At 38.8% G+C, this 23,895-nt stretch overlaps 2 protein-coding genes across 3 annotated transcripts in view; both read right to left on the bottom strand.

Moving 5' to 3' along the window:
- Nucleotides 1–7,724: 7,724 nt before the first annotated feature.
- LOC102796239 (uncharacterized) lies at nucleotides 7,725–13,559 on the bottom strand. The gene is made up of 6 exons (XM_006787479.2): nucleotides 13,450–13,559; nucleotides 10,294–10,592; nucleotides 9,870–10,108; nucleotides 8,945–9,070; nucleotides 8,668–8,833; nucleotides 7,725–7,903 (listed from the first exon to the last, which is right to left on the bottom strand). Exons 2-6 carry the CDS (start codon nucleotides 10,544–10,546, stop codon nucleotides 7,725–7,727), a joined length of 963 nt encoding a protein of 320 aa, XP_006787542.2. The 5' UTR covers nucleotides 10,547–10,592; nucleotides 13,450–13,559.
- Nucleotides 13,560–16,127: 2,568 nt separating this feature from the next.
- The window catches only part of evi5l (ecotropic viral integration site 5 like), a 42,863-nt gene continuing 35,095 nt past the window's right edge, over nucleotides 16,128–23,895 (bottom strand). For both annotated transcript variants that reach the window (XM_006787477.3, XM_006787478.3), the window contains one exon: nucleotides 16,128–20,247. In XM_006787477.3, the coding sequence (XP_006787540.1) occupies nucleotides 19,930–20,247 (318 nt within the window). In that variant the 3' untranslated portion in view covers nucleotides 16,128–19,929. The remainder of the gene's footprint in view (nucleotides 20,248–23,895) is intronic.

Here is a 23,895-nt window from a genome sequence, read left to right as displayed (position 1 = left end):
CCAATCACACGTGTTGTCTCCTACTGTCGCCGTTCCTTGCTGTCAGGACTGGGTCGCCACGTCACACTGACCAGTAAGTCTCCAGATTAGGTGTCGCACCCCCACGATCAGGCAGCGGGTCCCTCTTTTCACCTGGCCTTCACACATTCCTCCTCATATCTGGGGCCTCTCTCCTCCCAGTGCTCGGCTAGTCTGCTTTTAATTAAATTTAAACAGCTGATAGGACACTGGACACACCCATGCCTCCGCAGGTGATCCCTATCAACTAATATATCCCATGCTCTGCCAGTCCACAGTGGATTAAAACCATGTCAAATAAAACACTAAAAACCATCCAATAGAAACAAAATCATGCAAGTAAAAATTACACTCATAAATAAACACAAAATCAGAATAAAATCAATATACAAGATAAATACAAATTTCCACTGTGTGACACTATTACAGCTGTAATGGTCAGGATGTGCTGTGTGGCAGGCAGGATAGGACCCAAAAGAAGGAAGATTACCTGAAAGTGCAGCTTAGTTTTCTGTGGGAAACACAGAAAACAAAAGACAAAGTACAGTGACTAGAACTGACAAACCAGGGACTCGGGGAACTAAAAAACAAGAAACCAAAAAACTAGGTGCTACAGAGGCTGGGAAGACAGGAAAAACACAGCAAAATGAGGCTACAACACAACACAGAGCAAGAAAAACTCAGGGCTTAAATACATACTGGAGTACTCAGAGAATGGGGGACAGGAGGGTAACACAGCTGGGAGAAATCAGACTTAACAAGACAAGGGAAGCAAAACCAGAAACACTGACATGAGACACTGACTTTCAAAGTAAAACAGGGAGCACACGACAGGCACAGAGACAAACTGGACAGAACAAAGGGAGCTCAAAATACAAAAAACCAAAACACTGGTAGTAATAAACCAAGATGAAACCAAAGATTGATCATAATAATAATGAAACAAACCAAAACACTGGGTCACTGACCCAGGACTGTGACCGTAACACTCGTGGGTGTCTTTTTTTCTTTTTTGATTCAGAATGACTAGTTTATGGCCCAAAAAAGTAGATTTGTGCTGCATGTTTAACATTTTTAATGAATGCTATTTCATTAAGAGGTCATAGACTTCAGTCAAAATGTCATTGGTAAATTAATTTCTGTATTTATTGAAATTACGTTAATGAAATAGATGTCTGTTGTGTGTTTCTTTGAAAAAAAAGAAAGAAAAGAAAACACAGGTGTAAAAATCTATGCAACTTGATTTCAACAGGTCACACACGTTTGCTGGGACCAACAGAATCCCATGAGCATGTTTTCTCATGCTTCTGCACTTTAAACTGACCCATTTCTCCTCATGCTGACAATAAATAACCTGATCTGACAGATTGTTTACTGTGTAAAGTCCATCATATGAACGCTGCAAAAAGCTTTCCAGAGGAAAACACTAAAGTAGCTATGGCTTCACAGTGCAGCTGTTGAGACAGTGAACCCAGAGAGACATCAGCACCAACACCTCGCCAGTCTGTGTGACAGGAAAAAACTTTTGATAAAGATTATGCAACAAAACAGTCTCATCAGCCACACCTGGGCCTGATTACTGCAAGACCTGTTCAATGAAAAAATCATGGAAATAGAAGCTGTCTGACTATGTAAAGTAGGCGAAAGGATCTGAAAGAGCAACACATCATGCCACAATCTAGAGAAACTCAAACCAGATGAGAAACAAAGTTGTAACCAGTCTGGAAAGAGTTACTTCTAGGTCATCGGGACTCCAGCAAACCACAGTGAGAGCTTTTATCCACAAATGGAAAAACCTTACAGCAGAGATGAGTCATTAGTTATTATTAATCTCTGCCTGTCTTCAACAGCATGCCTTTTGTCCCGTCTTCCTCTCCTCACCCCCAGCTAGTCGTGGCAGATGGCTGCCCTTCCCTGAAGCTGGTTCTGCCGGAGGTTTCTTCCTATTAAAAGGGAGTTTCTACTTCCTACTGTCGCCAAGTGTTTGTTTAAAGGGGGCCATTTCATTGTTGGGATCTTGGAGGGACGGTTTTTGTGATTTGGTGCTATATAAATAAAATATAAAATTTCATTAAATTAATATCTGTTTAATATTAACATTTGTTTGATTAGTGGAGATGCGTCTCGCCCAGCTGGGGTAGACTCCAGCTTCCATCCGTGACCCTGACAAGGATAAGTGGAAGAGAATGAACGGATGGATGGATGGATAGTGAAAATGTGTAAACAAAATTTAGGACATCAAGAATGGGCCAAATATTTTCCACTGGACTGTATGTGGTGTCAAATTCAAAGACAGACTTAGAGTCCTAGTGTGACTCATTGAACCATTAAGAATTTATCAAAGAGTATCAGCAGCCCTGAAACACGTCAGCTGTTGTTTAAACATGTTTCTGTTTCATTCGTTCCTGGTTACTCTGTAGAAGACATCAGCACCATCTACAGGCTTAAGCCAATTAGTGCATCTGAGAAAACCATAAAACAACGAATTATGTACAGTATTAAAAAAAATAACTAAACATAATTATGTGTATAGATTGGATTAATCCGGGGCGTTGTTCAGAGGCTTTTACAGGTTATTGGATATGTTCAGTTAAGTGTTTTTTGTTTGGAGCACTTCTTATTGTCATTTTACATTCATCCCATTTAATTCTGAGACACTGAAAACATCTCTGTCCTGTCGCAAGGACCTTGGTGGATTGTATAGCCAATATCTGCTTTCCTTACTGGTGCAGTAGTTTTACTGGAACTTGCACATGGAGCACACTTCTGTATTTCTGTCTGCAGGAGGGAGAGCAGCAGCACATAAACACGACGCAAATGAGGGTGTTGGCAGAGCTCATTATGCTGTATCACTAATTAAGAGTTGTGCAACAATAATAAAAGGTTTTTAATTGCAGTGGTGTTAAGGTGGCATCTGGGTTGTGATCATTTATTTGATACAGAAGCTGCTCCACTGCTATTAGAGTGAGAGGTGTAATTAAACCCTGTAGTTTTGCCAGTCTGTGTCAAAGTTCTGTTTCTGTGTGCTGTAGAGGAGAAAACCAAAGTCCATCCACACATAGACCTTGGACTTCTGTGGGCTGGGAGTTTCTAAATAAGTAAGAGTTTTAATACTGAACTTCCTTCACCAGCCAAACAAACAAATAACTCCCCAAAAAACAAAACCCACAAATATTAGTATACCTCAAACTACTTATACTAGGAAAAAAACTGAACAAAACAAATTATAAAAACTAAACAAAAAATACCACATGTATCAAATATGCTAAGTAACCTTGAGTTGTAATGATTACATTTACATAAGATAAATCTAGTTTTAAATAAATGTGCACATAATATCACACATTAATGAATTACAGGTAAGAGTACAGACAAAGCTGCAGTAATACATTTGATCGTACAGCTAGCACAGTGTATTTCCTTGCAAAAACACAGTTTAACCAGAGGGTGGCGCTGCACAGCCAGAGATCAGATTATTGGGTTTTATATCGCTAACCCTTCTCTTTGAGCTCAGGGAGTGCATGAAAGCTGAGGTTTTGGACCCGGGCTTTGAGTTTTTGGAAGTTTATGAATCCTTTTGTTTTGAGTGAGTCATATAGCACTTTATAATAATGTCACACTATTAAGCATTAGTAAGGTATTAATAAGCAGTTAATTGAGCATTTATAAAGTTTTATAAGCTTTTTGTGAGTGTGTTGATAAAGGTTTCATTAATAGTTATTTCATATTGTAATTCATGGTTAATTCAGGCAGTTACAAGTGAATTAAGTATTTTGCGTGAGCTCATGTTAAATGAGGACTATTTATGCTTTATAAAGCATTTATTAACAAAAATAAAAGTAGCTCGAGACTCCAGCAGGTCTCAGATATCTTTATAAAAAAAAAAGATTGTTTGGCTAGCTGACAATATGGATAAGATGACTCCTTTTAGATTTCAGAAATGCATTAGAACTACACACTCTGTTAGTCATATTTACTTTTATAGGAATATATTTTGTTTAGATTCATTTTCTTTCTTCTTTATAAATTTGCTCTGAGATGTCAGATAGTCGCCTGTGTGTGTGCCTCGCCGTCAGCTGTTACCTGGTTTTTTTTTTTACATTTTTTATTTTATGTTTGTAGTTCAGTAAAAGCAAGTGAAAACTGCAGGTTTTGTTATTTGACCCATTTAAATTCATTTTAATATCCCAGACAGGACTAAGGTAGAGTTTTGTTTATATATATTTTATAATTTATGTAGCTATAATACATGTGTAATATTCATTTCACCCGTTTAGTAATAAAAATCAATTGAAAAACATATTTAACACAACTTTATGTGGTTAAAAAAAAGTAATAACAAAGTCAAAATAACATAACGCGATAGTTAAAATCCTCATAGATCAGCGGTCCCCAACCTTTTCTGCACCACGGACCGGTTTAATGTCAGACAATAGTTTCCCGGACCGGCCTTTAAGGTGTCGTGGATAAATACAACAAAATAAAATGACACGACCAAGACAAAAACTGTAGTATTTTGTAAATATATTAATAAATGCAAATTCACTGTGTAATTGTGTAACTTTATTAGCAGCGTCCTCCTGAAATGCGCCAACAACATTGAGAGTAACATCCTCCTCTCTGCCCCTTAATGCTCTCTGGTCGCTATGGTAACGTGTAGATATTTCTTTCAAAATAAGACACACAACTACAACTCGGGAAAAGACCCAGGGAAACCGAGTTAACGATAAAAACGCTGAACACCATAAATTTCACACCCGAGCCTCAACTCTCGCGGCCCGGTACCAAACGACTCATGGCCCGGGGGTTGGGGACCGCTGTCATAGAGCATTCCCCATTTTTTCCAATACAAACAATGGCAGTAAGAGCCAGTTTTAATAACCTAAAAATGTCTCATTTTGACCTTTGAATCAATCTATTGACCTTCAACGAGAGGTCAAAGGTCAAATGTAGTATATTTTAAATTTTACACAGTACTTTCTATATGATAATAGACATGACACTTGTAAGAATCATTTCTAAGTTGTAGTTTTTTTTGTGTTATTTTTCAGCCAATAAATCATGAAGTTGACTTTTAAGACTTTGGTGGCTTTAAGACAAATTTGAACAAATTGATAACATAACCTCAATCTGCACCCTGACAAAGAAACAGAATGTGTAGAAACAGAATGATGCACATGCAATTGCTACCAAAAACATAACCTCCTTGGTGGAGATAACTATGACAGAAACATGACATTCTAAAAGGATAAACCCAGGCCAAAATCACTCAAACTACTGTTCTCTTTGTGCCTGTGTGTGTGTGTTTGTGTGTAAACAGAGGTGCATCTCCAGGCTCCACTGAGCTACACAGCGCTCTCTTTTGGCCTAGGTGCTTTTAATTAACTAGAAAATCTCAAAAAATCTCAAAAATGAAATGAAAACATTTGTAAACACATGCTGATCACTGTGGCAATATTGCTAATAGTGTTTTTGCAAGCATTCGTTTTGAAATACAAGGAACTGCCCAGGAATTAAACCATGTTTCAGAAGCACCGTAAAAGTTCAAAGGGTCGTCGTCCATCACTTCCTGTTTCTTGCACAATTTAACACCGAGGGTGTTTTGACCGCATGTTAGGACCAGTGGGAGGCTTGCAGAGATGTTATTTACTGCCCTATTTCTATAACATACTAATATAAATTTTGAAATATCTTTGCATGCCATGCATAACCAAATGGTAAAGATCTCTTCTTAAGTATGAACAACATCATATTAATTTTAAGTACTTACTTTATACAGTTCGGTCCATAATTTGCTGGACAAAAACAGATTTTGTAGTTTTGCCTCTGTATACAACCCCACTGAAATTCAGATTAGTATGTGACTGAAGTGTAGGCTGTCAGCGTTGATTCAAAGAGTTGAACAAAAATGATGATTCATGACTTTAGATAAAGTTGTCTGTATTTTTTGTTTTCGGTTTCAATAAAAACAAAATTACCACAACAGTCGGATACATGTGGTGTGAAGAAATCTTCTGAACACAATTGAGTAAAATTAAATTAAATGAATTATTTTACCATTTGAACAGATGCCAGAGTTTACTTCCCCAAACAGGCTGAAATGTTGATTCACTCTGACTCATGTGGGATCAATTGTACAAGAGGAAAAACTTGATAACTTGGCTTCAGTTAAAACAAATGTGTAACCTTTGCAGTTATGCAATGCCACATAGGAGGGGCTGCTGACCTTTGTATATTGAGTGTGCCATGTTTAAGTCATGTTACCCTGAATCCAGTGCAGAGTTATCATAGTTTTGTATCTTTTAGGTTTTTATCTTCATTTCATTTAGATTTTTTTTGCTTTTGCTTTTGGTTCAGTTTCGTTTCAGTTCGTTTCCTGATCGGGTTTTTCTGGTTTCAGTTGAGTTTTTATTGTTTCAGTGTGTTTATCTTTAGTTTTTATTAGCTCAGTGTCAGTCTCCACAGTCTCAATAGACACACAAGTTTTAATAAAATTATATCAAACTAACAATTATTACAACTAAGGATATTTCCTCTCTATTTTTTAATTTTTTTATTTTAGCTGTATTTAATTATAGGTTTCCAAAGGTATTGAAGTAAAGCCTAGTTTTTATTTTTAAGTTAATTGAAATGTTTTTTTGCACATCTAGTTTTAATTTGGTTTTAGTTAACTGTTAAAACCTTGATCAAGTACAACAAAGAAAATTAAAACTGTTGCTCTACTACTCACCTCTAAGTTTAAAAGCCTTAGTTTAGATAAGTTAAAGCTCCAACCACACTCGTAGTATCAAACATTACTGCTTGACGGACAAACTGAGATCAGTAAAATTCTTTGTACTACTTTAACTTATTCAGACTTTATCCTCTTTTCCATGTAGTAGGAGGTGTTTATCAGACCCTGTCTTTGGACAATACACCTTACTTTAGCAAATGTTTAAACGAATAAACTCAAAAGAATTCCCTATCAATATTTCTTTCTTCTTCAATTTTTTTTTAATTATTACAAAGTTAAGAGTACATGTACACAACATTATACTATATTAAGAGCTCAGCTTTTGTTGCACACAGCCCTGCTTTTATTAATATTTGAACAATAACTCTGAATAGCAACTCTAACCAGGAATAATTAATCAGTGGGAGACTCATACTTGTTGTCCCGTTAATACAAAAACACTGGAAAACACACCACACGTCCACAAGAATTAAAGTCTAAACACAGCTTAACTGAAATAATAATAATGATCACTAATATAATAATAGTGACTCTGACTTTTGATAAGCTATAAAGAAGATGCATTAACAGTGCTGTGATTTTTCCTGTACAACTATATTCCTCAGTATGTGGAAAGGAACAAAACAAAAAACAAATAGCTCGATATCACTAAGTACACCTGAAAAATAAGCATCAGTTAAATCAAATGCACTGACTGAGGATGTATTTTGCATTTACAATTTAAATTATTAAAGTATTGTTGTAACCAGTACCGTTTTTTGTACTTTCCTTCACATAAATAAAGTCATTTCACTACACTGCTGAGACTCAACACACCCTACCACAATGCCTGTGGTATATAATACACCTCCAACACTGTACACAGCTTTGCATGAAATATTAAACGCTGTCTTGGGAACAACACAGTCAAAGATTTAGATCCCAGTTCCTGTTCCTCTTCATTGAGAAGGTTAAAGTCTGGAGTGGGGCAGAATCAGCGGTAGGCGCAGTGTTGCTCCTGGTGCTGCCGCAGGTCCACTTTATGCTGGAAGCTGTAAAGGCATCGTGGGCAGTGGTAGGGCCTGTCATCCCTGTGCTTTCGGCTGTGGGTGATGAGGTTGGAGCTCTGGCTGAATGCTTTGCCACATATCTGACACACGTGGGGCTTCTCACCTGGCAGACAAACAGAGAGGATTGAACGCTGTTATTGCTTGCTTTCAGAATCCAGATATGACACAAAAACTAACCAATCAGGTTTAGAATCTAAGGTTAAAACATTTATCAAAGGGAACTGTTATGTTTTCCTTTCTTTCATATGTTTTGCTTTTACAAAGGTGGATAATAATGAGCTTAGTGTGCTCTATAATAATCCTTGTGGGCAAAGACCTCAGATTTTTTTTGGTCTTCGATGTGTTTGACATCAAGCAGAGAGGATATCGTCATCTAAGATGAACACTTTTGAGCACAGAAAGCCCCACCCACTATCTGAGGGGCAGCCAATCACAAGAAAGCTGGTTAAAATGGTGCTAAAACTGCTTGTTTCAGACAGTGGATAAACTAAAGGGTGGCAACAAAGTCCAGGAATATATGTAATATAAGCTTTATTATTTAAAAAAAAATCAACGCTACTCTAGTAGAGCCTGAGAATAAAAAGACATATAAAGGAATTACATATGTACTAACTCCGTGTAGTGGATCTGAAGGTCATTAATAACGTAAAACGTTGTACTTTTACGTGTGCTGGAAACTTCACATCATCAGGTAGTAGTATGAGCCTTTTTACAGTCTGACTTTTATGCCAATTTTAATGAGCCAGATTTCATATTAGGCAAACTGACTAACTTAAAGGATACTAATATACACACGTATGTTAGTAGTGCTCATTTTAGCAGAAAACACCAGACTGTTTTACTGAGAGTAGGAGTGCACCAACTCACCGGTGTGGATGAAGGTGTGTTTCTTCATGTCAGACTTCTGGTGGAAGCGTTTGCCGCAGTACTGGCAGGGATAGGGCCGGGTGTCTGAATGAATGAGCAGGTGAGTGGAGAGGGTGGAGGAGCGCTTGAACACTTTCCCACACACCGTACAGCTGAATGTCCGCTCCTGAAAACAGCAGACAGTCATGGATCTGACAAAGCTCTATCCCAATAAATGGTTGATTTTACATCCAAAGATGTAACAGAATAATGCATTTAAAGGCAAAGTGATGCTGACCTTCCCCCTGCAAGGTGCCTGCTCATTACCAGCCCTGCCGGACTTGATGTGTGCCACTGACATACGGGCTCTGCCTCTGTGACTCTTACATATGTGAGTTTTCAGACTTGACAGACATGAAAATATCTGCAAAGACAAGTTGCAACAATTTAACATATCAATGAGGAATTTTTAAGTTATGGCTAATTAGAGGTTAGACTTTTCAAACAATCAAAGGAAGCTAAGGAGCACTGATGTATTCATTAGTTAATATTGTGTTTCTTCAGTCTATAAACTTTTACATGACTGAAATTGTTGAGCCTAGTTCATGGTTAATGGGTCTCTTGGAGGACATTCGGAGGATTTTTATGAATATATGGAACTGCTGCAGGTAGGTTACCTGTCAAAGAAATTGCATCACCTTCAGAATAACTGAAAAAAGGCATTTGTAAAATGAAATGTAATAAATAAATAACTGTATTGTGCATTTTAATATTTTATTTGTTGTAAAAATGACTACAATAAACACAATCTACAATATATGTCTTGCGGCCCTATGCTGCACCAGGAGTCTAAGGGAAAAAGGATTGATTGATGATATATGTCTTTTTAGTCTTTGTCTTCTGGTGGATGTTTGTTGATCTGTCTAAAGTAAAGATAGCTTTATAGATATATAATAATATTATTATTACACAATAACCTTAATAATAATATAATATAATAATATAACAACAACAACAACAACAACAACAATAATAATAATAATAATAATAATAATAATAATAATAATAATAATAATGTACTAATACCCAGTACATAATAAAAAACTAAAATGCAATAAAATCCAAAGAAATAGTACTTCTGTAAAAATCATAGAAAATAAATGTAAAAATAAAAAGTCAAAATGAAATAAAAACAGGAACTTCATAAAAAAAATTGTTGTAACCTTTCCACAGAGTAGGCACTCCTGCCTCGGAGCACTAATCTTAGAGCAGCTGCTGCTCCTGGTCTCTCTCAGGATCTGATGGTGCTCCAACTCTCTCAGTCCGGACAGTTTGTCTGGATATCCAGACCTCACCTGAAGACTCGACAATACTTCTGGTTTGGGAGGCTGAGAAACAACTTTCTCCACTTGGCTAAAAATATTTGCGTTGACAGGACTGCAGGCCTCAGCAGAACTGTGGTCTGAAAAGAAAAGCAGACAGACAGTTTTTGAAAAATATGAAAAATATGTTTTTTTTTCTTTAATTAACACGGAAAAAAAAGTTGGGTCCTTGTTCTTTTATTGGACCAAACAGAGCTGCTGCTGATCACATTTAAAAGTGTAAAGTTTAGGAGAGCTAAAACAAACAAAAGACGTTGTCACCCACCGTATGATTGAGGACTGAATGGGTGACGGCTTCCATTTTCATTACAGAACTTTAAGTCCTGCTGTAATAACACAGTGGCGATTGCATTATTAACGTTTGTCTTCGGTTTGGTGTACTCCAGGGATGCGTCCCAGGCTCCCGCCCTTTTTTCCAGTTCACTGAACATTACTGCTGTGGCTCCAGGGCTGGGGCTTCTTGCCACGTGACGAAGGTGGTGCAGCCCACCGCGCTTCACCAGGAAAGAACGAGGCATTGCTCCGGGGTCTATCGCTCCTGCTGTAATCCTGTTTTTAAGGTACCTAGAAAATGAAAATAAAGTTAATTCAAATGCAATATATGTAAACAGCCTGTTGTAAAAATATGTAAGAAATAAAGCAACTAAAATATGTTTTTTATGCACACAGTAAAATACACTAAAGACATAAAACAACGTGAATGACCAACAGGTTACACATTGTGTCTATAATACCCAAAAGAGGGCAGTAGAAGTGTACTTTCTATATAGTTTCCTGCTTGAAAGTCAAATACATATACAGAGTTAGACTGTTCAGCAGAAACTGTTTTTCTGATAAGTAAATCAGAAAAAACAACCCAAAATGTGTATTTATTGATTAATGTAACAATTATTGATGAGGCTGCTTCTCACCCTTTTATGTTCCGCAAATGTAAATAATTTTAAACATAAAAGTTACATTAAATGCATATTTAGGGTGCAATACTTATACGACATGCACAGATACACCTGAGGGTGTGGATGTGGATAAACTGAGACAAGCTTTAGGAACAACTACGAGGCACAAATGCACAAAAAAACCTTTTTTTTTGTTTCATTAGTTAACACTGAAGGCTAGAAATAGTATTATTTTTTATTGACATCATCATCTTTTCTCCAAATGTGGTTTCAGACATTCGGAGTCATATCAGAGCTGTGAAAATGTCACTTAACAGCACCACAAATCATGACTCAGTGCACAAATGTGCGTGCTGTGCAGAAACTGAGGTATCACACCACGAATAAAAAAACAAACAAAAAACGCTGCAGCTTTAAAATCGTTTTTTTCAAATGAAGCAAAAATATGGTTTAACTGATGGGACTTGCACATGGGTGACGAATTAAATAAAGCAGCAGTGAGTGGACGGCTGGAGGCTCTGTTCAAGGTGCAAATCAATGCAAAGCATTTGGAGCGATCGTCTTTATCCTAATGTGGTCTGTTCCAATACGACGAACCCTCCATCCAGAGAGACGCCACTGATTCAAAGCATGATGAGCATAAAAATGTCACACGCTATGTGCTAACTGGATCTCAAAGCAGCTGAAGAGCCCTTGCAGAGCTTGGACCGACATCTGAGACAGCACCACCACCATCAACATATGCAATGAAGAATACCAAATATCTATTATATAATGGGTAAATGAGTCAAAGAATGGATGATAAATATCTCCAGAAGAGTACAAGTGATTTACAGAACAAATACCAGGATGCACAGGCTCTTATCTGGTGGCCAAACACCTCACTGAGAGTCTTTGTTCTGGTTTTTCTTCGAACCTGTCACCTGTCTGTAGTACCAGGAGCTGTAGGTGAATTCTTAAAATGAAAGAAGCTTCCCAGATACTCAAGCCCAAGTTACCCATTTAAGCTTGTTTACAGTGATGAAAGAAGCACTCAGATCTCTTACTTGGGTAAAGGTAGCAATAAGAAGAACAATAAAAAAAAGTAATTATCCTGTATTAAAAGTAGTAAAATGCAAAAACGTACTTAAAAATAACTTGTTCTATAGAAAAACGGCCCCACGTCCTGACTTATTTTAAACAAAAGTGCTGCTGAGCTTTACAAATGTTATTTTATTGCAACCAAAGTAGGGCTATTTTTATTTTAACAGCACATTATGAATTTAGGTAGTTTCCTAACTGGGTTCCCAATCTGGGGCATGAGGGCCCCTCCTAAATGTTGCATGATAAATCTGTGTAGATCATTATACGGGACAGGAAAAAACAAAAATAAACTTCTGGCAAGTTTGCATTAAATTTTGAGCTTTCAATTATGTTTTCTGTGCAAAATATGGAATGAATTTAACGTGTTTGCGCCTCGAATAGAGAAACGTGACAACTCTGTAAAAACATCTGCAGCGCTTTGGTGTTTTTCATATTTTTTTTCATATATACAATCTTATTCTTTAAAAAACCCCAGCATCAGACAAAAACAATGGGGTAGTAAATTATTTCAGTCTGAACTTCAGTAATGCATAGAAATAAACTAGGTGCAAATCCTCAAGTACGGGTAACAGAAATCTGTTTAGTAAATGTAATTTCACCGCTTTATTGATATTTAGTTACTGAAAGTTACTTCCTTATGTAGTTATTACGGACAAAGTAAACTGATTTAAATTTCTGGAAATCAGATAAGATCAGGTCTGCGCTGCTGACTTGCTGATGATTTGTTTCGCTCAGTGTAGATTTATGGATGAAGGAGAACTAACTCTTTGCCTTTGATTTAACATCGAGTGAGCTTACAGAGCTTTCAGAGGAGGCCTGATGTTGACATATATGTGCGCTGACTTAAAAGTTTAGTCATTCACCTCAAATTTTCTTTATTAGATGAGAGATTAACAAAAACACCGCTACGTATTTCAGTAAAACAACTGCTGCAGTGCATTTTTAGACAAAGAAAGGATGTGTTCAGACAGGTGTGGACCGCTGACCATGTTAATGTGTTTTGTGAAGGGTCTGACAAAATTTAGATCTGACATATATGTCGACATGCTGCAGCCACTTTCGGTATGAATGGGCAGCTAGATGAAGGAAGAAAGCGGTTTATTTCTACATCTTTGCACCAGAAAATCTGGCCTGGCATACAAAAAGCTTTGCATGCCACCAGCTTAACTCTGCCCCGACTAAGATCCTTTCTTTTAAGGATGATAAAATGACAAGAAGGCACTTCTAGATGAAACTTTTCTGCATTTTTGAGACTGCTGCATAAAACAAAACATGGCCTCTTAAAGTAAGTCATAATCTGAATCAGTCAGGTAACGCTTGCAGTAATCCACCTCATTTCTTTTCTATATATTATTTTAAAATCTAACTTAACCTGAGTTGGAATGAGAAAAAAAAAAAGTCTACAAAAAAAAGAGAAAAGAAATAAAAGTGTAAATACTCACCAAAGTTCTCCTCCCAGCACTTCTGAGCTTCATACGCACTTTGCATAAAATAATACGGGAACCCCTGAAATGGAGTTAAAACGGTCACATGTGCGATCAGTCTGCCGCCGAGGTGGACTGTGAGACGCTGCTGACATCTGAAGGTCGCTCTAATGCGAGCACAAGAGGATGAGGAAGTATTTTAGATTTGACACTCCAACCACACAGCTTCCTCAGACAAAACACACACAAACACTCGCAGCAGCAGCAGCAGCAGCGCAAAATTAGTCCAGTTTTACTTTAAAAAAATGTGCAGATACATGACACGTCGCACAAAAACACACCGACATAAATCAGAGAGGAAGTGGATGGACTGTGCTGAAAGTTCTTAGGAAAGTTTTGACACTCTTGTGTTGACACAGTGTTGTTACCAAACACACCGGTGAGGTGAAACTTATAAAGAAGCTCGGTTGATGCAACGGCAGATTCCTTTCCATAGAATTTAATGAAATCATTAAGCTAAAATATCAGTGACAAATAAACACAGGAGGGACAAGTGTGAATACATTTCTGTGGAATGTTTTGAGAAATACTTTCATAAACAAATGAACTATTACCACCTACGTTTCACTAAAGCAGACCTCGGAGTGACTCTCCTGGTTAGAACTGTCGCCTCACAGCAAGGAGGACCTGGATTTGAAATTAGTGACCGAGGCTTTAACGTGTGAAACCAGCATGTTCTCCTTGTGCCTGTGTGGGTACTCTGGTTTCCTTTGACAGTGGCCGCAGGTGTGAATATCCAGGGTGCACCGCACCTCTCGGCCCATCACAGCTGGAACAGGCCGCTGTGCCCCTGTGACCTGGATAAATGGATGCGTGCTCTACATATTTAACTGTTTCCATGTCGTGTAACAGGAAGCAGTTTTGACCAAATATTTTTAAACACAGATCAACAGTTGGTGCATTTCCTTTGGATACTAAGACTATTTTTTTTAATTAGCACAAAATCACAATAACAGTTTCCTCAGTGCGCTTAATATTTTAAGACCCTGCAATAATACAGAGAAACACAAGCACTTGGCAACAGTGAGAAGGACAAACTCCTTTTGTACTGGAAGTAACCTCCAGTATAAAGGTAGGGAGTGGTCATCTGCTGCGACCGTGGGGGTGATGAGAGGGAGACAGGACAAAAGGCACGCTGTTGAAGAGAGGCAGAGATTTATAATAACTAATGGCTCATCTTTGCTGCAAGTTTTTTTTTTCCCCACGTTGGTAGAGCAGGTCACCTATTGATCTGAAGGTTAGTGGTTCGATCCCTGGTTCCTCCAGTCTGCATGTCGTGAGCGTGAATGTGTATGAATGTAGTTAGGAAGCACTCAGTGTAGAGAAAGTGTGTTGTTGGGTGAATGTGGCATGTTGTATAGAGCACTTTGAGTAATCTGGGAGAGTTGAAAAATGTTATATAAGAATCAGTCCATTCACTGTCTGAACAGAGTTTTGTCATGTTACTTTTGCACTATTATGCACTTGTTGTTTTTACATGGCTTAATTAAGGTACACATTAGGCTGACATCTGGGGCCAGAGCTGAAACTGTTCTGGGCCAGCAGTGTGTCTGCAACCAGCCCATGGATGCACACAACTTACCCAATGTCTCACCGGCAAAGAATGACGGCCCTTTGGTGGCCCAGAGGTGATCCACACATGGGCCAGCACAGGACCACCAGTGTGTCTGCAACTGGCCTTGTGCTGGCCCATGTGTGGGCCACCTCTGGCAAACCAGATCTGGGCTACCAAAGGGGCATCATTCTTTGCGGTATGTGGGCCATGTGTAAGCACATTGTATGGGCCAGATCCGGGCCATACGCATTTTGCTATGTGGGTTGTCCAGCCTATAAATAATAAATGAATTACCTAGTTTTCAGCATCCCTCTGAGGCAGGATGGAAAAAAGGCAAATCAGACACACATTAAAATACTTTGGCAAAAATCGACATGTTGTTCTACATTATCTCAAAACCTCATACCACACATTACTCATAAATGCTCAGTTTATGACTAAACCACGCTCCCCTGAACTGGGCTGCATCACCCTTTTGTAATAATCTTACTACGTTTGCGTGTGAAATCCTTTCTTAAGTCTTACTAACAACAACCTGGTGATTCATAGTTCATACCGAGTAGGCTGTTAAACTCGTACGTCAGCGTGCAACCCTGAATTTTAATCCATATGTAAAAAACTCGTCTGTGTTTACAGTCTTGTTATTATAAATAAAGATTTCACTGGATTTTTGCATGAACAAATCGAGAAGTTTCAGAGTTAGTAATACTGATGTAGGCCAGAATGAGTCAAAACTATTCTGTTATGCTAATTTGACCAGTGAAGACTGTTACAGAGTGTGATTTTATCATATTATCATTTCCTGTTTATTTTCCATACTATGACTTTCACAAGGTATTTAAACTCGTCCTGCTCTGTGCATGTTCACCTTTCCACCTGCCTCCCTCTCACTCAGTCTGCCATGTTTTTAGTCTTTAAACTAAACATGTCTTTAGTAGAAAAGAGAGTACGTGGTCGCAGTTAACGTGTTTTAACCTCATGCAACAATCAGTTTGTTATACAACACTTTAAATGCAGCACGGTGACAATACATCTCTCGTTAGCGACTAAGACAAGTTTAAAAGAGAAATCAGGCGGCTGCAAAGGTGCAATGTCAAAGTTTATTTTGTATCATTTGTAGGATACAGAACACTGAAATGTATTTTTCCCCATCATACTGGAATTTTATATAATTTTTACTGTCATTTAATATATTTGACAACATCAGCTGAACTGCAAGAGAGAGAGAGAAAGAGAGAGGGCGGATGATGAATGATGCGGCTGTGGATCTCAAACAGTCGCCACATACAGTACATAAATCTGAGAAACTCTAGGCCAGACTGACACCATCTGACAAGAGAAAAATCTTCTCCTCTTATTTCTTTTTCTGCTTCGAAACAGGGAAAACATGTGGCGGATATTCCAGTTTTAAATTATGAATCTGGAGTAACACAGTGTGACGTAAAGCAACAAAGTGTGTAAATCTCTCTACTTTTATGGCACATCGTGACATTTTATCGCCATCATCATGTGTATCGCTGTTAACGGGACGAGCCAAAGTACGGATGGGAATTCTAAAAAACCAACATGAAGGATGAAGGCTAGTACCGTATTCAAAACTGATTTACAAACATATCAAAATGCTTCATCACAGTAGGTAAGAGCTGAATTCAGACAGAAGTGAGAACAGAAGCACCGTTACTGAACAGCTGTTTACAGATGTGTTGAGGGACCCTAATTTACTGATCCATATTTTTAGTTAATTATGGAAAGTTCCTGAATTCAAGCTTTCTTCAATTAGTTGATGTGTTTTCTTCTTGGGGTTCTTTTGGACTGGAATACAAACTGTACTCAAATCTCAAAGGTTTTAATAGTGGTAGGTTAGGTGTAAGTTTAGTTTGAATTATGTTTAATGCATTAATGAAGAAGAAAGTAAATAGACAGATTTTCCTCAAGATGTGGTGCAAACATGACACAAAATGTCCAGAAAATCATCAATAAAAAGGGAAATTAATGATAATTTTCAGCCAATATTTTTAGGAGCTAATTATATTATTACACTGCTCCTGAATGTGCAGTAAGATAATGTATTAAAAGACTGCAGTTTAAACCTCAAACCATGAAAAGCAGTCATAAAAATGAGGGTATTCCGTGCATTTATTTGAGAAAATTATAGCCTCTGTGTGATTCTTGATAAATCTAATTATTCATGGTTGCTCGCATTTTAAGCCTCTAATAGATCGAGTTTCTTTTCCCATTTACAGCACGGCCTTTTATGTCTTCCATAATGAAAAAAAAGGGCTAATTGCATTACATAAATGCACTGAAATCAAAGCATCCCTATAGAGGGGGCCCGATATATCCAAAAATCGTGATGATTATGACCTTCTGCATGAAATTTATTTTGACATGATGCAAAATATCATGTCATGTAACTCACTTGCCTTCTGCAGGCCACACACAAGGGTCCAACTCTCATACTAAACAGAGCAGATGCAAATTTGTAAAACTGAAACGCTTGTACAACGGTCATTTGGTTTGACAATATCTTAGCAGTGATTCCAGGGTAGAGATTTCAGTTGCCACAACCATCAGTGACCACTAAAAAGCTGTTAATTGCAACAGTATGGTGGGCAAACTGACATCCTCTTTAGTTCTTTGAAGGCCATTACTGGTAGATCCAATTTCTTAATTTCTGAGAGGATGGCAATAACGCTCTGCTCTTTTTAGATTTGCATTACATAAAATATGCTTTGTTATGAAGAAGAAAGCCTCTAAAGGATTTAGAGACAGTTGGTCCATAGAGTGAAGAAACACAAGACAAACACTATCTTTAAGGTCCCTCTGAAGAAGTGCACATGTTGAAAAATGATCCCACCACGACTTCACACCAGCTCTCACGGCTCAGCGCCACAAAGCTGGGCGTGTCTTTCTCTGTAGTGCAAAAAGCAAAGATCACTGCTCTGTAGATATAACACCCTGTTTGATAAACTATACACACTCCAGTACAGCTTTAAATATCATCTATATGTTCCTGTCACACAGTATATTTCATATGTTTCCATTCATTTTACAGCCATTTTTTTTTAAATAGAATATATTGTTTGATATGTTAAACGTTTTTTCTACCCATGCTCTCTCCTGTCGTGAAGATACTGACGAACTTTGCCGAGGAAACGACCCTCTGCAGTCATTGGCCCACACTTTTAGCTGTCAGAAAGCGATAAGAGCCAGATTACTTGGGTTTATCTACTTTGTTTCCTGGAATCATTTGATCACTCTCATTTCTGTCTTGAATATGAAGGCTAAGTAATGGAAACTGGTTAGCACAGCATAAGCTCAGGGCTGTCCAAATATAAAGAAGTCTGACTTTCAGTACTCTCAAGAGTTTATTAGCAGCTACAGCCTTAGCTGCTTGGTTTAGTATGCCGAGTTGCTGATAACTAGTCCATAATAGCAAATATAACGTGTCCATCAAACGCTACGCAGTCTTACTTGAATCCATACAAAAGCTCAAGTGTAAAAACAAAGCTGTGCATGAAATCAGCCAACCCCACCCAAGCTGTAGCTTTACACAGATATCAGAGTGGTCTCATCTCGGTCTCAGTCTGACAGGGAATAAAGGAATTTGCCAATATGTTGAAGTACTCCCAACAGAGTCTGGTGTTAAAAGCTGAAAAGCTTCTGGGAGAAAGTTAAACCATTCAGTTTTTTAGACATTACTCCAAGTAGTAATCTACATCGATATAGAGTTAATCTTGAGGTTGGATGGTAACCTCACAAGACTGACAAAAATAAAATAAAATAACAGAACAAAAAATTAAAATGATGGAGGAAATAAGTCAAATCATAGCAGCACATTTTCTGTCTCTGAAGCACTCGGCGTGTGTCACAGTGAGCCCGTGACAGATGACTCTAGTTGGCACAAAGGACATTGTAGAAAGTTTGGCTTCTTTCAGTATGTCTACACTCCTACAAGTTTCATATAGATATATAAAAAAAAATTTCAACAATATCAAAATAAATTACAACACATAAAAAAAACCAAACAAAAAGATTTGGCAACACTGAGTTTCTGCCTTTTTGTGGGTTGCTGTGAACGTGAACGGTTGTGCGTGTAACTCACTTGCCTTCTGCAGGCCACACACAGGCAGCACAAGTACTCAGTATGCTAAGGGTTCATTTAGGAATGCCTTTACGTGATATGCCTGTAGAGTTTGATACAGATGTGTGCGTATTCCTGCTCCGGACCACTTCTTCGTATAATCATCACCACTTAAATTTCTTTTTCCTTTTTGTCTTTCTTTTTTTTTTTCCTTTTTAAAACACAGAGATGAACAGATGGCGGCTAGAAGTTTCTTTTAAAGGCAGTGAAGATGGATGAGGGCGAAAAGGGAAGATAAGGATGTATTTAACTCTGAACTAATCAGGGAGAAGAGTCGTATAGGGGTGGCCAGAGTATACGTCATATGTCTTACTCAGCTTAGAGGGAGGAAGGATTTTCCTTCTGTGTCTTTCACTCGTGGCCACAGTCACAGATTCAGGTCCAGTGGTAGATTTTGAGCAGCGAGCGGTACATTTTGTTTGTATGTGATTTGTTCATGTTTTTGATGGATGTGTATTTTGACAGTCTGTGGCACAGTTACACGTGGGGATGAGGAGGGAGGCTGTACGTAAGCTCTTTGCCAGGGAGCGACAGTGTGGGAAACAGGTGTTGGAGACAGTAACGAGGAGCAGAGACAACAGGTAGTAATGATCAGCAGAGGTCCAATCAATGCCACTATGTCTGCATCAAGTAAAAGATAAAGACTGGAGAGGCCGAGGAGGAGGACTTGACTGGATACTACAATCCCAGTTCCAGCGTCTCTTCAGATCATAGGGGATCTCAGCACCCTCCCGAGGTCTCAGTTATCCAGTGCCTCGGCGCACACAATGCTGCCATAAAGCTGCTGTGGGTCCGGATGCGTCTGCACCCGCTCTTCTGCCTCGCTGTCCGTGCTGCCCTCGCTGTCGAGGCGTGGAGACGGGTGACATTGGCCAGAAAGACTGGGGTAGAGGGCGGTGGCCGGCAGTGGGCTGGGAAGGAGGTCCTCATCTGAGCTGAGAAAGTCCCCCTCAGCGGAGGCGGGGCTGGCCAGGCAGAGATCCTGGTAGTTGGTACTTCCCCCTCCACCGGTGACCCTGGAGCTGGGGGTCGCCTTCTGTCCTCGCAGCTGCCTGATCTGAGAACAGAGAAGGAGGTTTTTAGTCAAAGGTAAGCTGGCTGTGGTTCAGATGTATTTCCCCCCCCTCAGCTAATCTGGATAAAATCACCAGCCAGTACAGGTTGTTAGAACATCTTGTAAAAACGCTGTTCTTCTCCTTCATGCTGAACTGGCTCACATAAATATATATAGAGCAGCATTATTAAAACAGGACAAAGCATTTTATTTGGTGCTGATTATTTTTAACAGTAGAAAAAGACATTTATGACTAGTTTGGTGGACCCTGATTACTGATCCAGATTTTTTTTAGTTCCTGAATTCAAGCTTCCACGTTTTGTTTTTGGGGTTGGACGTGACACATTTAGTGGCAGCAGCACGGCACATTAACTATAGCACCTCTGGGTTTTATTCCAGGAAGCGCATTTAACAAACTTTAACTTCAAATTTAATCAACGTTCTGGGATTTTCTGACCTAGAAACAGAGGGTGTTACCATGGTTACTGACTCAGAGTTTAAGTTAATTCTGAGAACTCAGTTATCTCAGTTTCCTTAAGCGCAGGGTTTACAAACTCACAGCTGTTTCTTAAAACCTGATTACTTGAATTGGGTCCTTCATACTTTATTACGTCAACAAGAAGGGTCAAAATGTTTTTGAGGAAAGAAAATCTAAAAAAGGAAATTTTTTCTCAATACCCCAGAAAAACATTTTAAGCAGAGCCAGGGAAAAATTACCACCATTTATTAATTATGGTGGCAATTTTCATTTACTCCAGCATAAAAGACTTTTTGCTTACTCGATAGCCAGAAAAAAAGCAAAATGCCTTCAGTTTGGATGAAACAAAGTTTATGTGCAAAGTCCATCTCCTAAAAGCCGATCCCTTCCCAAATAATTCCCTGAAGTGAAATAATTTACAGTGTTTACATTTCAGAGGGAAAAAAAACTCTCTCCCATCTGCCTGCAAACTTCTTTTTATAGAAATTTCATCAGTACGTCCGTGCAATAAACAGTATTATCTTAAACGTTCTCCTCCTAAATACCTGTTGACAAAAGGTTAAGAATTTTGCAAGTAACAGGACAAATGAATGTATGTTACTGAACACTATTGTAGCATGAGGCCTAATGGTTTTTAATGCTTTTAAATACGCTTGACATGTCTTTGCAAAGCCACTAAATGTCAGGTGATTGGAATTTTTTTTTTTTAACAGGTTGTTGGGTGTTAACAAAAACCAAAAAAAAGCCAAAACCCTGTGAAACCCACTGATGCACTTTTTTCTTACCAGTAAAAGATGTGCAAATAGGACTGTGGGATCTTTACAGCCAAATCTGAGCGTGCACTTGTCATTAGGGTGAAGGTGGTGGTACGATTTGAATTTTATTCAAGTTGACAAGAAAAGTAGCTTTGTGGAAACGTACAAGCATGAAAGAACGCGTTTGCATGTTTCTACTCCGGGGCTGATGTCCAACTAGCAGAGTGCAGAGTTCTTCTTGTGAGCAGCAGCGATACCACCACTTTTCACATGCATGCCTTTTGCATGTTAGCCTTGTATGTACCACAGTGACTCATGACAAATCTCAGAGGTTTTTGTTTTCCCCCAATCATAAACTCAAGCTAGCTGCAGGGCGGGGAGGTGGGGGGAGGGGGAAACCGGTGGTTAACCAGTGGAAATATTTTGACTGTGTCTGAGCTCTTCACGCTACAGCAGAGAAACATAAGAAGGCACCGGGCTTGGTAGGTTATATTCTCTCCAGTCTCTCTCAATATGAACAGGAACATCAAAATTGGCAGATAATTAAGTCTCCAAATGCTATGGAAAAGTATTTGCTTTCACAAAAAAATCAATGTCCACCTGAATCAAAATAAATGTGCGCAAGTAAAAATGTAAAATTAATTCAGCTGCATTCTATAAAATGGCTCATTATGTGTCAGCAACGCCAATATGACTCAATTGTACGATGATCGCTTTCAGCTCTATACTGAGATTTTTCTAAATGGTTCATTGCTTCCTCATCTGTACTCACGCAAGTTTCGGTCTCATTTATGAAAACCACGGCTTTGATCAAAAGTGGTGGGGTGACAAGAAGAAAAGAGGAGAGGAGCGCTAAAGGGCAGGGCCGTCTCATCACGCCCCCTCACTCTGAAGTTTAAACATACTCCCTCCTCCTAGTCACGCACAGACACTCTCTGAATGAACAAACCCAAAGTGTATGCTGACTGATAACTTTCTGTCTCCAATCAGGGCCGGAGATTATCCTCATGAACCCAAGATAACATTAAATGTTGTCAAATTACATCATAAAAATCAGCAGAACTCGAGCTGTGGGCTCAGCCTATAACAGACCAAAAACAAGTTATTGAGCAGGGCTTGTTTATTCTTTTTGACCCCCCGTTTTCAGAATTAAAGTCCAGTGTGAACTAAACAATGAGAACACAGCTGTTAAGAAGAAAAGTGATCTCTTGTTACGAGAAAGACATTGAAACAACTGAGCGTGTGTCGGGGTGGAAGTGGTATCTGTTCTGAGGCTGTACATAAATGACAAGATCCATCTGTGGTGGTTACCAAAAGCTGCAGAGCATCTTATACACACACACACAATGTGCATCTGTGTGTCACACGCCATTTTGAAAAGCCAGTAAAAGTGAAAGAAATTGTTCATTTATACCCCTAATAAATGATCACACATTTATACGTATCAATAGCTAATGAAAAAATGGCTTAAATGGCCCGTTTAAAAGGGCAGAAATGCTTTCGCAGGTTTCAACACAGTATTGAACCGCGGCCAAGATTCAAACCGGTCTGAATCACAGCTTAGTAGCTGAAATCCAGGATGGTGTCATATCCTTTCAAAGCTACCTAACTGACCAAGTGACTGAGTCTACAGTAAGTGACGTGTTAATGAAATAATGAATGGATGTATTTGATGGATTCTTGGTAAATATCCAGAGATTTTTTAGTATGCTGACAAAAATAAATGAGTAATTTTAGTAATCTGAGTGCTTGTAATTTAGCTGCTTTTGTTCCTAAAATGTGGAAGAGACATCAGCTTGGATTATACCTTTAGAAATGTTTTTAATTATTGGCAATACTCTGTCTTTGTCTTCTTCTTTTCCCCCAGCTGCCCCTTTTAGGGTTCACCACAGAGGATCATCTGCCTCCATCTCACCCTAGCATCACACCAACCGCCTAGCATGTCCTCCTTAACTACATCCATGAAGCTCCTCTGAGGACTTCCTGCCTGACTTTCCTGCTGCCTAGCAACACCATATCTACCATCCTTTGTCTAATATATCTGGAATTCCTTTGTCAACATCGTAGCAAGCAACATAATATCGTGGTCCACAGAGAATCCTGCCTGACCCCATTGGTTAGCTTGTCCATCACCATTGAAAACAAGAATCTCAAAGCCACTCGATGATCTATTGTCACCCTCACCTTAAACCCATTTGGCACTCTTACTGCACACCTCATCACCCTCACTACTTCTCTGCCTCCCTTGACTTCCTCATGCAGTGTCACAGTTCCTCTTTTGGCCTTCTACCACATTCTTCCTCTAGATCAGGGGTCTCAAACTTAAATGAACTGTGGACCACTGCTGTCACTGCCATCTCATTGGAGGGAACTTTAGTGTTCAAGTAGTACAAAAACAACCAAACAAACACCCACAAA

Source organism: Neolamprologus brichardi, chromosome 6, assembly GCF_056152115.1.
Source record: "Neolamprologus brichardi isolate AB-2024 chromosome 6, ASM5615211v1, whole genome shotgun sequence".
Classification (NCBI taxonomy): Eukaryota; Metazoa; Chordata; class Actinopteri; order Cichliformes; family Cichlidae; genus Neolamprologus; species Neolamprologus brichardi.
Note: the sequence above shows the minus strand (reverse complement) of the source record. Positions and strands in the feature narration are given on the sequence as shown.